General features: G+C 52.4%; 5 protein-coding genes across 5 annotated transcripts; 3 read left to right on the top strand and 2 right to left on the bottom strand.

Moving 5' to 3' along the window:
• Nucleotides 1-28: 28 nt before the first annotated feature.
• LMH87_002123 (uncharacterized protein) lies at nt 29-1,011 on the bottom strand (the record flags this gene model as incomplete). The annotated part of the gene is made up of 2 exons (XM_056193523.1): nt 29-699; nt 753-1,011. 2 exons carry the CDS (start codon nt 1,009-1,011, stop codon nt 29-31), a joined length of 930 nt encoding a protein of 309 aa, XP_056050552.1.
• A 453-nt stretch (nt 1,012-1,464) lies between these two features.
• LMH87_002122 (uncharacterized protein) lies at nt 1,465-1,833 on the top strand (the record flags this gene model as incomplete). Its single annotated transcript, XM_056193520.1, has 1 exon — nt 1,465-1,833. One exon carries the CDS (start codon nt 1,465-1,467, stop codon nt 1,831-1,833), a length of 369 nt encoding a protein of 122 aa, XP_056050551.1.
• Nucleotides 1,834-2,260: 427 nt separating this feature from the next.
• Nucleotides 2,261-3,292, top strand: LMH87_002121 (uncharacterized protein; the record flags this gene model as incomplete). Its single annotated transcript, XM_056193519.1, has 4 exons — nt 2,261-2,558; nt 2,619-2,738; nt 2,811-3,184; nt 3,272-3,292. The coding sequence occupies 4 exons, from the start codon at nt 2,261-2,263 to the stop codon at nt 3,290-3,292; spliced, it is 813 nt and encodes a 270-aa protein (XP_056050550.1).
• Nucleotides 3,293-3,463: 171 nt separating this feature from the next.
• LMH87_002120 (uncharacterized protein) lies at nt 3,464-8,229 on the bottom strand (the record flags this gene model as incomplete). Its single annotated transcript, XM_056193518.1, has 3 exons — nt 3,464-4,798; nt 4,857-5,261; nt 5,320-8,229. The coding sequence occupies 3 exons, from the start codon at nt 8,227-8,229 to the stop codon at nt 3,464-3,466; spliced, it is 4,650 nt and encodes a 1,549-aa protein (XP_056050549.1).
• Nucleotides 8,230-13,278: 5,049 nt separating this feature from the next.
• Nucleotides 13,279-16,090, top strand: LMH87_002119 (uncharacterized protein; the record flags this gene model as incomplete). Its single annotated transcript, XM_056193517.1, has 2 exons — nt 13,279-13,443; nt 13,514-16,090. The coding sequence occupies 2 exons, from the start codon at nt 13,279-13,281 to the stop codon at nt 16,088-16,090; spliced, it is 2,742 nt and encodes a 913-aa protein (XP_056050548.1).
• Between the last annotated feature and the right edge of the window lie 15 nt (nt 16,091-16,105).

The raw sequence follows: 16,105 nt of genomic DNA, 5'->3' as shown, positions 1-16,105 counted from the left end.
ATAAAAATTTAAGAAATGAAGTTGCCAACTAGTCTAAGAGAGATGCATCTTTGATGCTCCCCCCCGTCAGGCCAGTCTGGAACAAATCGTGAAACTCTTGCGACATTGGCCACTTAAATGCTCTTTCGGGCGCCCTCATCTTCTCATATCCTTCCATGTCCGTAATCTGCGTCTTATGGTGCCAATCCACAAATGTCTCGTAATCACGGCACTTTTTGTGCACGTTGAAGTCCGGAAACGGGTGCGACTGCCCCTCCACCCAGACATTGGTAATGACGTCTCCATTTGCGCTGCACATTAGGTTTTGCAGAATAATGTAGATGCAGTGATCAGTGTGCACGCGGTGCAGCTCTGGAAAGTCGCCGTCGGGGTACCGGTCTGCAAAATAGTGCCGCCAGTGAACGTCGCGCCGGACGGCGTTGAGACAGTGCACCGTGTGGATAATGTCGAGTTCGGCAATGTGGGCGTCCGGGCCGAATCCCCAGTCCTCTGGCCATTTGGCCGTCTTGCTGGGGTCTTTACCGAGGCGCCTCACGTCTTTGGAGCTGATGGCGTGGGGGAACTGGTGCGTGATACGCTCCCATGCCGCGTCTACTTCGAAAGATGGGGGCTGGCGATATATGGAAGACTCGCGGTTCAGAAGCGAGCCGTTGATGGTGGCATCGACGAGAGGGACTTGTACTTGGTCATATACGGGTGCTAAGAAGAGGGCGTGTCAGTGGCGCGCGGTGTCTGCATGACGAGCTACTTACAATATGCGTCGATCTCCTTCAGTAATACGTTCCCCCCGTTTCTAAACACAAAGCGCCGAGTTTTCCAGGAAAAAGAGACCATGAAAATCGAAACGAGGAATAAGATCACATTGCCCACGGACAGTACCCAAAAGATCCGTCGCCGCACTTTGGTCGCGATTTCTGCTCCTTTACAGGCGATGAGGTCATTCTGTCCTAAGAGCCCGTGGCTCTCAAACGGGTCTTCTATATCGACCTTTTCCATTTTTGAGTATGGCATCTCGGAGGGATAGCGCTTGTTGATTGAGGACACAGAGCCGCCAACTTGCGAAACTGCTAGTATTAAGGCAAGTGATTAGCAATAGCAGTCCAAGCGCAGCTCAGGATGTTGCTATTCTGCAAGATGTGATGCTCCACTGTGTGAGATGATACGCCTGGCCGTCGGGGCGCAAGGCTGGCGGGTGAGATGACGGGTGAGATGACTTGACAGCCACGCCTAGTACCGAATACATTTGCATATGCATGCATATTACTTGACGGCTGAGGAGTCCAAGGCCAGGTATACTGCAATATTCGGCTTTTCGACGGGCGAGGCTACTACTGCATATGCCATCGTAACACGCTGTATTGCTTGCCGCTGTGCCAGTATATAGAGTACGCCGCCCGACTTGACAGATGTTGTTTTATCACATAAGTAAATCAGCTAACCAATACCTCCATTTCAACAATAAAGATGCAAATCAATCGCCTTATCTGCACAGCCATCCTGGTTACTCTTGGAGCAGCGTCTCCGATCGAGTACACTCACCCAGCCGGCGGTGTCACTGATAAACGTGCCATCGAGTACACTCACCCAGCCGGCGGTGTCACTGATAAACGTGCCATCGAGTACACCCACCCTGCCGGAGGTGTCACCAACAAGCGCGCCATCGAGTACACTCATCCTGCTGGCAGTGTCACTGATAAACGTGCCATCGAGTACACTCACCCAGCTGGAGGCGTGACAGACAAGCGTGCTATTGAGTACACGCACCAAGCCGGCGGCGTGACCGACAAGCGTGCTATCGAATACACCCACCCTGCTGGCGAGGTCACCGACTAAAGAACTCTTGCATACTGTTAGTATTACAATTCTTATGAGTCCACGAGGCTCCAAACTTTATCGAAATTTTCGTTGACTTGACCCTCTGAGAGTGCAAAGGATGGGGGATACTTGGACTTGTACGGTAGCATACAGATACTTGGCATGGGCGACGCTGAAATTGACATCAAAACTTGCCATTCATTCTCAATCTACACGTTTGTTCGCTCCTGTTTATTCGTAATGAGAATTTGGCATATAAACCTCGGCCACAGGAAATTGGGGGTCTCCAGTCACCCTGTTGTGGATGGTTAGTTCGCTCGCCTTGGGTTGCATTAGTAATGTTGCATAGCCTGATCGCCCATATAGATATATCATCGGACTGCCCGCCTGACGACCCTCTCCTCACGCCCAAACACACCAGACAAACCGCATTCAGCTCGTAACAATGGACCAGGTATTCCGCCTCACAGACGGACGGCAACTATCTTACAGCGTCTCAGCGGCGACCGATGGCATCCCGTTAATCTTCCTCCACGGCACTCCGGGGAACAAGGCGGTGCTCCCGGTCTTCGAAGCCAAATGCAAAAGCAGAGGTGTAAAGCTGATCACAATAGACAGAGCTGGCTATGGCGGTTCCACAAGACAAAAAGGGCGTCGGGTAGCGGACGTCGTCGACGACATTAAACAGCTCACGCAGCATCTCAGCATTAGCAAATGTCTTGTGGCGGGCTGGAGTGGCGGCGGTAGGTCAAGGAGAAAATGATGTGCAACTTTCGCTCTCAAACTGACTTGTTCATTTGCAGGACCACATGCGCTTGCTTGCGCAGCACGACTACCAGGCTGTCTGGCCGCGCTTTTAATTGCCAGCGTTGGGCCTTCGGACGCCGATGACTTGGATTTTCTCAGCGGTCAGGGCGAAGGAAGTAGGTTTTTGCAGACTGCCTGGAAAAAGGTTCCTCGTCCTGTTTTTCTTCTCCTCTGACAGTCACTACCAGACCTGCAAGAATTCCACGCAGCGCTGCAAGGCGAAGCCAAGCTGCGCGAATTCTGCGAAGCCGAGCGACCCGACATGATGGGCGATGCGCAGAGCATAATGACTGCCATGGCCTCGAACCTGCCCGAGGTCGACAAGGCGGTCATTTTGCGCGACCCAGATTTCGGCAACTACCTGTCCCAGAGTTTCCGCGAGGGACTGCAGGTAAACTGCGACGGCTGGATCGACGACGACCTTGCCTTTCTGCAGCCTTGGGGGTTTGACGTGGGCGAAAACAAAACGCATGTACTGCTCTACCAAGGCAGTGACGACAAGATGGTGCCCTTTGCGCATGGAAAATGGATTGCGCAGCATCTTCCTGCCGGTACGGCACAGGTTCGTCTTCTCGAGGGCCAGGGCCACATCTCCATCTTTCTTGATCATGTAGATGAAATGATTGACAGGTTGTTGAAACATTGTTAGCTTCCACTGTCACCGCAGTAGCAGAATCAATCCAATAAAAGATGTCACTCGCATGCACGGAATCATGCACATGGTATTGTGCTTGACGTCGAATTCGACTTGTGCAGGGAAGGTTTTCTGAAAAAAAGAAAGAAAAACATTTGCTCGCTAAATCATTTAAAAGTACAGTTGTAAGTCCTGATGGGCTGCATCTCAAGCATCCTCTTGGAAGTTGTTGGCCTGGATAATGTTCAAAAACGCCCCTTCCAGAGTTGCGCTGCCCACGTTATAATGTGCAATGCCCAGTTCTTGCTTCGAGTATTCAAGAAGCTCAGTGACTGTAATCACCGTAAGACTGCTGCTTCCCGCACCGCCTTGCCCTTTCAGAGGCACGGTGAAGCGAATCTGGCCGCGGCTCATGTCTCGTTCCAGCGCCGCGCTCGGCACACCTTCCTGTATGCGCGCCCATACCCGCTGCATCTCATCCTCGGATGTGTGCGGTGCCGACGTGAGCTGCACGGTGATGTGACTCTGGGTCCCGTACCTGGTGCGCAGATCCTGGGTGGTGCCAATGTCGAGCACTTTGGTGGCCAGAATGACCGCACGGTTCGCCAGCGCGTCGGCTTCTTCCATGCTGTGTGTCGTGAGAAGAATGGAACGGTCTGCGGTGACCTTTTTGATGATATCCCAGAAGACACGCTTGGCAACAGCATCCATAGCTGTCGTGGGCTCGTCCAACACAAGTACGGGCGGCGTGCCCATCAGCGCAATTGCTAGGCTGAGCTTTCTCTTGTTGCCGCCCGACAGCTTGGCGGCCGCCGTTTTCGCGTGAGGCTCGAGGTCGAGCCTCCTGAGAAGGTAGTCGACATTGCTGTTGGGGTCCTGGACACCACGTATCTTGGCGTAGAACGCGAGGTGCTGACGTGTGGTGAGAAGGTCCAAGGAGTCGTGCTGGGGACACACGCCAATGTGCTTCTTTGAGGAAGCATTTCTTGAATTATCTCCGCACAGCATCACCCCGCCTTTGTCGGCAGCAAGTTCTCCCTGGATAACATTGACAAGAGTGGATTTACCTGCGCCGTTAGGTCCAATAAGGGCAAGCACTTGGCCAAGTGGGAGCCCAAAAGTAACATCGTCCAAAGCAACATTTGATTTGAACGCCTTCGTGACGTGCACTGCCCGCAGCATATCGCCTTTCTCGTGCTCTGTGCGCAGAACCTCTGCTGCCACACCGCTGCCGGGCATGCACGGCTCACGCATTTCAATATCCGTGTCCGCGGAAGTAGGAATGTCTTTGCGGAAGAGCGACAAACCGCCCTCGAGCCAAATCGCCAACACAGATAGCGCAATGACTTGAAGTAGTAGATAGAGAATCGGGCCAGAGTAGCCGTCGATAGCGGAGGAGGGCTTGTTGTTGTAATTGGTGCAGCCTTGGTTGGCGACATTCAGCCCAATCATCATGATTCTAAAAATGTTTCCGATCGGCGAGATTAGCCCGAAGCCAAATGCAACAGCCCTCGCTGTCTTTTCTGATGACATTGTCGAAGCCTATTATCTTTATCAGTAAAGCGCCGCGTTTTATGTCAGAGCCAAGTTGTGCACTTACACCATATGCACCAGCAGAAACCGCAAACATGACCAAGTTGACACCAAAAGCTGCGATGAATGCTTTGAGTGGTCCAGCGGTAAAATGAGACACGATATGGCCGACGAGAACGGCGGCCAGGCCGTACAAGACCAGTGCGACACCGAGCAAGGCGCCAGAACCAACCCACGCCTGGATCGGGCCACTAATGATAGGCGCCAGGGCGATAGAAATGACCGTGATGAAAATCGCATCAAACAAGAGGTACGACAATATCAAAGGCCCGGGGCTCACACCGTTTGCGTATTGCATCGATCGAGTATTGCTTGCCTTTTCGATCGCTGGATACAGGACAAATGCTGGCGGAAATATCGACAGGACAAGCGTCAAGAATATGGCGTACATGATCGCAACGGTATGATCTTGCTATGATGAAGTTAGTCTTGATGGTCGCCGCTTAGTGTCAGGAAAGCGCTGTACACACCGATTTGACAGTTTGAATCTTGCTAAAGCTGGCTTTGATCTGAACGTTGCTGTTCATTTCGCTCCAAAGATTCAGCGTCTCGAAGCTGCCTATCCTCGAATCCGATGGTGGCCGGTACGCAATAATGGGCGCATCGCTGTCAGAGCCAGTGTAGATGCCTGTGTATGACTTGGCGTCTCTGTTGTTCAGGACATAGTCGAGCCAGCTCTGGCGATTTTCCAAAGGAACCACAAACTGGTCAAACACCGTCATGTTGACATCGCGCACGTCCTCGAACGGTTTCTCGACAAGCCCCTTTAGCTTCGTCTTCGCTTCCGAGGGAGCCAGGACTATCTGCGTGCAGAACCCCTCCCGGGCGCAAAAGTCTGTAAAGAAGAATGTTTCCTGCTCCGGTGTACCGAGCACCGGCTTCGTGTCTGCACACGAGGGGACATCGTAGCTGCCGCTTATAATGACCATTGCCAGCGCCGCGCCCAATGGTATCAGTATGGCAAAAAAGTACGGCCACCAAAGCTTGGGGAGTACCAGGAATCGCTTCCCTAGCAGGATGCGGAGTTGCTGTGCAAAGGACGTGGTGCGAGCCGGCGAGAGCGCAAAGCCCATTTTGTCTGTCAAAAGGTTGCTGTTGCTGCTGCTGCTCTGCACCCTCTCGGGCTTTTCCACAAGGTTGAGAAAGACATCTTCGAATTGTGAGCCGGAGATGGAAATGTCAGTAACCCCATTCTCGACGTACACCCGCGCGAGCCGCGTCGCAGTAAGAGAGTCGGGCACGGTGCATACAAGCTGTCCTTGGTGGGTGTTGGATTGCCAGGGCGAGTCCATGACGGGCTGTAGCCCGTCGTCAGGCACTATGACCTTGTAACCGCTTCCGTATTGGCTGTTAAGCTCTGCTGGAGAGCCCTGGCATTTAACACCTCCGTCCGTCAAGACGACAATCTGGTCTGCCAGGACGTCGACCTCGTCAAGAAAATGTGTTGTAAATATGATGGTGCGTCCGGTTCTATACCGCAGAAGCAAGGCCCAGATGGCGCGACGGGACAGGGGGTCAAGGCCCGACGTGCACTCGTCAATGAGGCAAATCTTGGAACCGCCCACAAACATGCAGGCAAGCTGAAGCTTACGCTTCTGGCCGCCGCTGAGAGACTTTGAAGGGCTGCTCCTCTTCTTTGCAAGATCGCAAGCGGTGATGAGCTCATCAATCTCGGCGTGCGTCTCATGACCACCCTTGATTTGGGACCAGAGACGGACGTGGTCCAGCACTGTCAAATCATCCCACAGCGTGTTTTGCTGTGGGCATATGCCGATCTCTTTCCGTCTGGCACTCAGTGTGATGCGCCCAGCGCTTGGTTGGCTGAAGCCAGCAACTGCGTGCAATGTGGTTGTTTTGCCGGACCCGTTGGGGCCCGCGAGGCATAGAATTTGGTCCGCGTAGGCTTCAAAAGTGACACTTTTGACAGCAGTCTTGTAACCTCGTCTGCCGCAGCAGCAGAGCCACTTCCAGAAACCTGGCTTGAAGACCTTTTTCAAGTTTTCAACCTTGATAGAAGCCTCGTTCAGATTTCCCACGTCTCGTCGGAATGTTCTGCTTCGGCCGCTCACTCCATGGAAAAGCCATTCCACCGCCATAGCGAGTAGCGCATAGCCCACTGCCTGTCCGGCTAGGAGAAGAAGAAGCGTCTTTTGCTTTACAACAGCCAAATCCAAGAGGTCGTCTGGGGCTCCAGGTGGAAAGTCCGAAAAGGAGGCCTTCTTCTCGGCGAGCTGCCAGAATGCCATTTGCTTGGTGAACAAGGCATGATTACAGCTGGGGAAGGCTCCAGACAATGCCCAAATCGTATCCGGCATGGGCTGGGGATTGCTGCGGACCCCAATCAGCTGCATCGTTAGGGAAAGTATGATGAACATGGCGGTGATGTAAATGGAAGACACGCGGGCTTTGCTGAAGAAGGCGGCCGCGAAAGTTGAGGAACTGTTGATCGCAAACCCCAGCAGGATCTGCCAGCCAATCAGCGGCATCACATCGGAGGCCGGGAAAGCCAGCTTTGCATATAAAACACCAAAGACGATGAAAAGTGGTAGACACGCTAGGTCAATGACGATGATCCAGCTCAGAACCCGCAGAGGTAAGCACCATGTACCCCCCATGCTGTCCATCAGCCGCGACATTCCCGAGTCTCGGTCTTGAGTGATCCAGGAGGTAAACTTGTAGATCATGATGAAGAAGCAGGCGAAGATTGCAAATGTAAAGACGCTTCCGATGAGAGTCGTGGCGTCCTTCTTTGTTGCTGCGTCGGTGCTGGCCTTTGTCCGGGAAAACATGAACGTTTCGGGAATGATGGTCGAGTTTGTAATCGCATTGTTGATGGCCAGCTGAAGCGGCAGGAGCACATCATCCACCGGACCCTTGTGGCTTAGATAGTCATTGGTGCTGGCTTTGGGTATGTCGGACCGAATGATGTACTGCCAAGTATGGTTTTCGGACGAGGTGGTCTCGGGCGAGTCGTAAAAGCTAACGGCGGCTTGACAAGGTCCTTGTTCCCCGTTTTTCGCGCTGCAGGTGTCGAACAGCTCATTGTCGCTCTTTACGATTTGAATCTTGTCGGGGTTGATTGACTTGGTAAAGCTGTCAATGACTCTCTGCACATCGCTGCCCAGGTCGGTCGGGCGGACAACGACGAGTTTTTGCTGCACCGTGTCTGCAAGTGACTTGATTGGGGCTGGGTCTGCCGCACCAGAGGCTTGCTTGATGGATAACAGCTTCGGCAGAGATAAGAGGAGGGACAAAATGACGATTGGAATAACATAGAAGGTCAGTAAGAAGCTGATGGGGTGTCTGACGATGTGATTGACAGTGTTCTTGCGCGCGAGGCCTGCCAGAAGGCGGAAAGGGTGTGAGGCGCGAGCCATCATGAACGACTGTTGGTCGTGTAGTTGGAGGTCCCTGTCGTCGCAAGCATAGATCGCTATAACAACAACACTACGAGTACTTTGTGCAAGATGAAGTCATGGGGGGTTGTCTCCTTATATGAGTTGGGCCCGCCATGCTTGTACATACTGGGACTTGCGAGTTATGGCCTATGGGTAGGCAGGCATGCAGGGGGACAGCCAAGCGCTGGAGAAGACTGTCAATAATGCAGTGAGCCCCAAATAGATTCATAATAGGACCTGCTCGGCGGCCAATCCGCAAGGCGCAGCGGTGGACCTACAAGTCGCCGCTCTATTGCCGACGCCAGCCCTGCACGGGCGATTCGTGTCTGCCCCCGTGAGCCCTACCTTGCACACAGGACTCTCGCTAGGCCATTCCGACGAATGCGAAGAACGTCGCAAGCAGCCCCGCTTGAAGCGGTCCACATACGACGAGTTAGCCAGGGGCACGATGCAGTTTAGGGCGTAGGGCCATCTCATATCAGGAACACAATTACACGCTCTCAGAAGCGCAGGACTATTAAGCGGCACAGGTTCTTTAGTAAGGACTGGCAGATTAACTTTTGACACGGCCAAGTTTGCATGTGGCTTCACCAGTGAAGAGGTGAAGGACCAGGATTATTTGTCCTAGAAGAAAAGTTAACTAGTGCACAACTCGTCATGCTAGGGTGTCAGGTAACAGACTTGAGCCATGACTTGGGAAAAAAACGTTGCCCTAGCCAGGGGTTCATGGCGGAGCTATCGCCGGAATGCTAAAACTAAAAAAACCTTATTCATAGCAGGCCGTCTGCCATGACAAGGAAGCTTTGCAAAACCGTCTCAGCCCTGTACGAGTATGCAAGCACCTTGCGACGCGCGTTCGGTCCCGCTTTCACACCTCTTTCGTCGGATTCGATTGTGGGCTGCTCGTAGCCCTGAAACCCCGTCTTGAAGCCGCTCGTTTATTGGTGCCGAGCGATCTTTTGCTCGTTCTCCGCCCCCAACACGCCTGCCTCGTGTCCGCGCGGTCGTTCATTCTGCTCGTATTGCCCGTCATCTCACCGAAGGTAAGGCGCAGGCGCAGCAGATGCCCCAGACTTGCATCCCCGTACACGCAGCGAAATTCCTTGGCCCAAGGCTTGCGGTACGTGCCGATCGGGCGGAAATGCTCTCTCGCAGCTCGCCATCAAGGCTAAAATAGTTAGTGGATCACCAACTTTAAATCCTTTCTGTGCCTGGCCGAGCGCTAACGTCAAGTTAACGTACCCGAGAGCATACGCAATTCAAAAATTTGGCAGGGCTGCACAGTACGTGAAACGGCCAATAACACGACGCTTATAAAGGGGCATTTTCTCGATGCAAGACTAGTTGATATACAATTCCGAGTTGTTAATCTGCATTTTCATTCAGTAAGCAATGAGCCCACCACCCAGGTGCATTCAGCGTAAAACAGCCAATAATGGAGCTCTGTTACAAATTTGTCTTTGCCGCTGGGTGTCTGGGTTGGAGACCCAAGCACATATTCCGAAGCGGCGCCGGAAATTTTATAGCTATCATGATCTAATAGAAAGAGGACCAAAATATGTGTACTGTCTCTTATCATAGTCAAACGCCCCATGAAATAGACAGGATGATCACCACAGGACAAGATCTCAGCTTGTATGTGGTGTAAAGTCGCTGCGGAGCGTGCAGCGTGGGGTTTTCAACCAGACACTACACTATCTCACTTCAGACACCGTACCGACGCCACAAAGACCCTTTGGAGAGAATATCTGTACTCGAACCTAAGCGCTAATTAATAGTTCTAAAGACCCACGTGAGCCGCTACTCTCCACTACCCTTCTCAGGCTATTCACTGGGCCAAAAGTCAATCGAGTCATCCCAAAACCTTCCTGGTCTCTCTTCCTCCGTCATCATGAAACCCCGCATGAGTACATCGAGGTACAGCCATATCTCATCGTTGTCTGGCAGCCGTGGCAGCTTCCCATCGTGCGTCAAGCTTTGAAGAGAATGGTGTATGTGCAGCAACTGCCCCAACGCCAGGGCCACATGAAGGCGATCATCGGGCTCCCACTTCAGTTCGCGTTTTAATTCGCGTTTTAGTTCTGCAAAAAAGAATCGTTTCAGTGCCGCGTAGTTCTCAACAAGAACCCAACTGCCTTTGATGAACACTTGTTTCTTTCTGCGCATCCTTTCGTCGCTGCTGTAGCCGAGAAAAAGATCGATGGCAGCCTCAGACACGCCAAAAGGGCAGATGTCGAGTCGACTCCAGTTGCTGCAGCCCAGCAGGTTCCCCGTGGTGCGGTCAAAAAAGCAGTTGTACGCTCCGACGCCTAGATTCCCATACACCATAGGCCAGTCGTTGTTAAAGAGCTCTTTTATTTGCCCTTTCACGAATTCAATCGATTCAAGGAGCCGTGGTGGTGCGACCTGTTCGAGTTCAGTCAGCTTAAATTCATACTCCCGCTGCAGACCGCCTCGCGTTTGTAGTAACTCTGGTCTTTTAATGATAGAAAGGGCAAAGAATCTGATGGAAAAGAGTATTAGCAGTAGTTCTTCATTCAGTTTGTTGTGCAGCGCGCTGTTGCGGCAGGGGCACGAACTTTGCAAGATCTTGTACTGCTTGCTGCAGCAAAGACGACTTATGGTCTGCTGCCCATCTTTTGAACAAAACGCCGCTGTCGGCAGCTCTTGATCGATAGGATCTTGTCTGGTAGACTGCCAAGTTTCCTTCCTGTTCGTAGCGGAACTTATCTGGCATTAGATTAGTATATGTGTATCTCGCGCGGTCTATCAGTTCAAGATTGAGTCTCGCGCGTGGCCATCGGAACTGAAAAACGAATTCGCCAGTTGATGCCGTGTAGCTGCTTCTGCCTTGCCTTGGCACGACCGGCAGTGAGTCTGCTTTGGGCGTAACCCAGGTCATGCATTCCTCTTGTGTGAGCCCATAGATTGGGTTCGTGAAAAACCTCGATATAGCAACTTCATTATGATTTCTCCTCGGTAGTGGCGACATGCTGCGCGTCTTTGATGGTGGGACCGTTTTTGGTAATTTTGATGATTGTGGTTTTGGTAGTCTTCCTGGTACTGGTGATGGTACTGGTAGCCTAAAGCTCAGTGAAGTCGGGGGGCAGGCTTGACTTGAAATAGCAAACTGCGATGTGACGCTGAAAGAACCTTTCCAGGATAGTATTCTTTGTTTCTTTAAGGTATCTAGGATTTCTGTAACTCTAAAGGTAGACAAAGACGCCAAACGGTCGCGGTAACAAGCGCACCAAGTCGGCATGCCCTCAAAAGAAACTGTCACTCAAAGGAAGCAGACCCTCAAAAAGAAATGCAGACTCTCAATCTCTCAGTATTGATAGGCGCAGAGCCAACAGACGAGAACAAACGTTTATGACTATGTTTCACTTCTTTTCTACCCTGGCGCTGAGCCTTGGCACCTCAAGTGAGCCACTCATTCATGCCTGCCATAGACTCAGGAAGAAGGCGTCGCCGCCATCAGCCTAGGGTATGCTTACTAACAGACAGACGAATAATAACAAAGAAAGAACAAAGAAGAAGTTACAGAAAATAATTACGAGAGCAAAAGAAACAGAACTATTGACTGCTTCTTTATTAGATCAGACAGCTGACAAGGCTCTTTCCACTTGAGAGTGCTTCGAATGATGCAGTTGGTGTCTAATTCCCTGGCACGCACGCCGCACACCAATCATATCTAGGTACCAGTGCAGCGTGTATCATTGTGTGATCGTGGTGCGCGCCCATGGCCCGCGCGTGAAACTCGGCCACAATCGCCAGCTGGCCCCTGGGCGGGTAGCTGTCGCTCTGGAAACAGCGCGCCGGAACCCATCCGTTTGAGGAAGAGCTGGAATTTCCTGGTCCCCCGGCCATGGTGGATCGGGCTTATTGCCATCACTTGCAATACTGCGCAATAAGCACAGTGGCGCGTGCCACAGTGAACCTAGAGGCGTCAGCTCGGACCAGCCCGAGGCGCGGTCGCATTAGGCGATCTCGGCAAAGCCAGCTGCTCAACTGTTGGTGGACTACATTGATGGCTCCCTTCGATCCATTTTGCGTTATACGATGCTTTGAGAGGTCTATTCTTCAGATTGATTAAATATCGCAGGCTGCTGTTCCAGCTACTTTCGATCGTTGCCAAAGCTTCGGGGTTTCAGCGGCTCAATTTCTACTCGTGCTATACGTATACCGGTGACCAGGCAAGTTTGTTAGACAGGGATGATGAAGACCAGCCTATTTTATGGCATGCGCATCGATTCCAGACTCCGACACAATTAATGCAGCTATTGGTAGCCGATCAAGTTACAAGGGCGTTCAAGTAGACGTTGAGATTCTGTGGGAAAGCACAGATACGACCCTCGAGCATATCCGTAGGATGCTTCTCCTCTCCGTTTCAACAGCTTTTCGAGTGCCGACAGATGTAAAAAGTGAGCCGGCGTTGGACACCGCAGTATATGTCGCGCAGATAAGAGGGTATAGGTCGTCCACAACTAGTGGTCGGCCACGATTTTTGCGTGACAGTATATGGACTCAGTTCCGCGCTGGGCAGAGCCGCTAGGCCAAGACCGCTCAGATAGCCAGCGAAATGGAGCAGCCGCATTTTATGGAAGCCATCTTGGCTCGAGGCTGCTAGTGATAGACGGCGGACAGTGGGAGGAAATCGACGAGGTAAGGAGTGCCTGGAGCCAAAGAGCGTACAAAACACCCTCTATCGTCAATGAAGCATGTGTGCCCCACTGCAAGACGATGCATAAAAGGATGAGGCGCTCAGCTGAGAGGCATTCATGAAAGACCCCAAGTCTAGACCGCCTCGAGGCGCAGCTTCATACATCTTCTTCAGCGCAAGCGGGTCTAGGCTGAATCGCCTAGAGTCGCACACATGCTTGATTTTGAGGCCTAAAATGCCTCGCATTCTGGCCTAATGGGGAAGACGGTTTGCTTGCATCATGAGCGCATACATAAAGGGTCACGGTTCGCCCGCGCCAGGGCGATGAAGGCAAGTTTTGGTGAAATACGACTATTCAATCAAACACCATGGACTTATTCGCCAAAGCAGTCAAAAGTGGCATAGCCAAGGGCTATGCTATTGGGAAGCAGGAGCTTCAACAGCATCTAGCCAAGCAGCGCGAATCCAGCTCTCAGTCTGACTACGACAATACAAGCGGCGACCATGGCGCACATCACACTGCTCTGTATCCGGTATTACACACTCTGTCAAAAATCAAGCGTAAAAAGGGCAACTGGCTAAATTTCGACTTTGTTCGTCTAGAATTTCCCACAGCAGTCGCAACAACAGCAACAGACATACGCTGCAGTGTACAGCGGAGAATCGCCGCCCTTACCTCCCAGACAGTATCAGCCACCTCAGCCGCAGCAGCCGAATTATGTTACACAACGTTTATCGCAAAACCTATCTGCAAACTATGAATGCACTGCTCCAGCACGGCCAGAATACTCATATAGCTCCATCATGCCGCCACCGCCGCCATCGTACATACCGCTAGCCACTGCTGAGGCAGCATATTCGCAAGGCGCCTCATCTCCATATATACAAAATCAAAACGCAAATACCTATAATGAAAACGTCGCTCTGATCAACGCCCAGTTTCCTCAGCAGCCTTCGCATGAAATTCCTGCATGCAACCGACCCGTTAATGTCTCTCTAACACCCACAACGGAGAGCTTTCATGGGCAGGAGCAGATACATGCTCGAGAAGACTCAGAGGTCTTTGTTTTGAACAACGAGACAGGCCGTGTTGTCTTGGTGCAGAATCAGCCCCCTGAAGAATCGTACTTGCATAATGTTCTTCCTCCGACAGCGCCTGTTGACGATACCAGGACGCAACAGGACGCCCCGTGCGAGCAAACAGCTGTGAGCGCACCGATAATAATGGCACCGCAAGCAGCAAATACAAAAGATGAAACTGCGGCCGACAGAAACCTCGAGAGCTCAGTGTCGACGGGTTCAGTGGAACAGCAGATGTCCCGTCTCAAGCTGGGTGCCACCCCCAGATCGCCGGTGGCAGAGCCCGACGGCCGCCAGAAGCCTAAAAAATATGCTGAGCTACCTCCGATACAAAAGAATGGCCCTGGAAGAGAAATTGTACGCTTCTGTCCGGAAGACAGGCTAGTTGACTATCCGCTGTACTGGTACTACCTGGCGGATCTGCCCAATTCTCCAATCTGCACGAGGTGCTACGCGGATCATATCGAGTCCACACCATTGGCCGCCAAATTCAGCAGACTTTTGGCCGAAGCCGACACTGTTTTGTCTTGCCAATTTCGCTACTCCCGCGTACAAGATATCATCTGGCCAGCAGCCTTGAAAACCCACAGCATCGATGATCTCCAGGCGTTTCTTTCCAGCCGGCTTCGCATCCCCAATTGCAAAGCGCGAGCATTTACAACTGGATCCGATGGAATCAATTACTATGGGATGATAGACGACGGTATCCCTGGTTTTATCGCATGCGAGGCGTGCTTCGAGGATCGCATTGCCGGCACATCATTTGAGGCGCAGTTCCAGCCATACCCGACTGAACAGGGCAAGAATGACACGTGGGTCTGCGATGTGAGCATTGTGTATGTTGAAAAGGCTTTGGTCAGATTTTCTGAACGCAGCGACTGGCGTGGATTTGTTGAAGGTGCAACCCGCCGCTTCAAGCTGGCAGCCTGCGAAGGCAAGGAACAAGCAAGGGCGGACAGTGGAAACTGGTACACGACGCGGCAAAGGATGGACAATTTTCAAGTTTGCGAAGCATGCTACATGGACAAGGTCGAGCTTGACCTCTTTTCTGGCGAGTTTGAGCAGCTTCCAGGGTCGGTCGACTTTGACCAGTACATTGAGTTCTTGCGCCAGCGGTGGACATGCTCGCTGACAAGCAGCTCGCTGCCCATGATCTTTGCGCTGGATGCCGCAGAGAAAAAGCAGGATTTTGCCGCATTTCACACATCCGCTGCGGCCATTGCCAAATTGGTTCCCTGCACGAAGTACGGCATCGTTCGCGGCAATTGGTGGGCCATCACCGGCACCGACAAGAATTTCGACCTCTGCGAGGCCTGCTACGAGGGCATCATGAAGCCCGACGGGCTTGACAAGTTTCTGGAGCCGAAGCAGCACGGCCCTGAGGAGACCATCGTCTGCGACTTCTGCCCTGCGGCGCCGCGCTTCGGAGAATACTTAAAGAAATTTGCCGAAACGCTGGACCGCGGCATCTTTAGCTGCTACGCCGACTATATTCGGGATTTCGCTGGCGTTACGGCGTGTCCGGGCCGCGAGAGCCTCGACAAGAGCAAGTGGTGGGGGTTCGGCGAAGCGCTCTTCTGCGAAGACTGCTACCTGCAATTTGTCAGACATACTTCTCTCAGCGACCACATGCCGTTGCAGGGCGAATACGACGAGCGCGCGCAAATCTGCCAGATTTGGTCGCCACGCATGCGCAACATGTGGCGCGCGGTATGCGACGCGGGCGCGCCGGGCTCTGCAGAGTCCGATGCTGAGTTACTCAAGTTCCGCGCGTTTGGCACTAAGAGGCTGGCGGTGTGGCTTCAGACAGTGCCCCGGATCTTGTTCATCCGCGGTATGAAGGACATCAAGATGATGCAGGCCATGCAGCAGGGACAGCTGAGCCTCATGTACTCGGGAATGAACAGCATGGCGGCCATATCTGGTACAGACGACGGGACTCGATATGGAAACAGCTCGCTGGGCTGGTACGAGACGGAAAACGGAGCGACTGGGGCGCAAATGTTCCAAAATATGCAGACGGGCATGGCGGATGCGAACCGCGGCGATGAATGGATGCAAATATTTCAACTAGAGCTGGCATGGAAAGAAGTGGAGTGAGCAGAGTGTTGTTTT

The sequence above is a fragment of the Akanthomyces muscarius genome, chromosome 3 (genome assembly GCF_028009165.1).
Source record: "Akanthomyces muscarius strain Ve6 chromosome 3, whole genome shotgun sequence".
NCBI lineage: Eukaryota > Fungi > Ascomycota > Sordariomycetes > Hypocreales > Cordycipitaceae > Akanthomyces > Akanthomyces muscarius.
The sequence above is the reverse complement of the archived record's forward strand: the minus strand, read 5'-3'. Positions and strand labels throughout refer to the sequence as shown.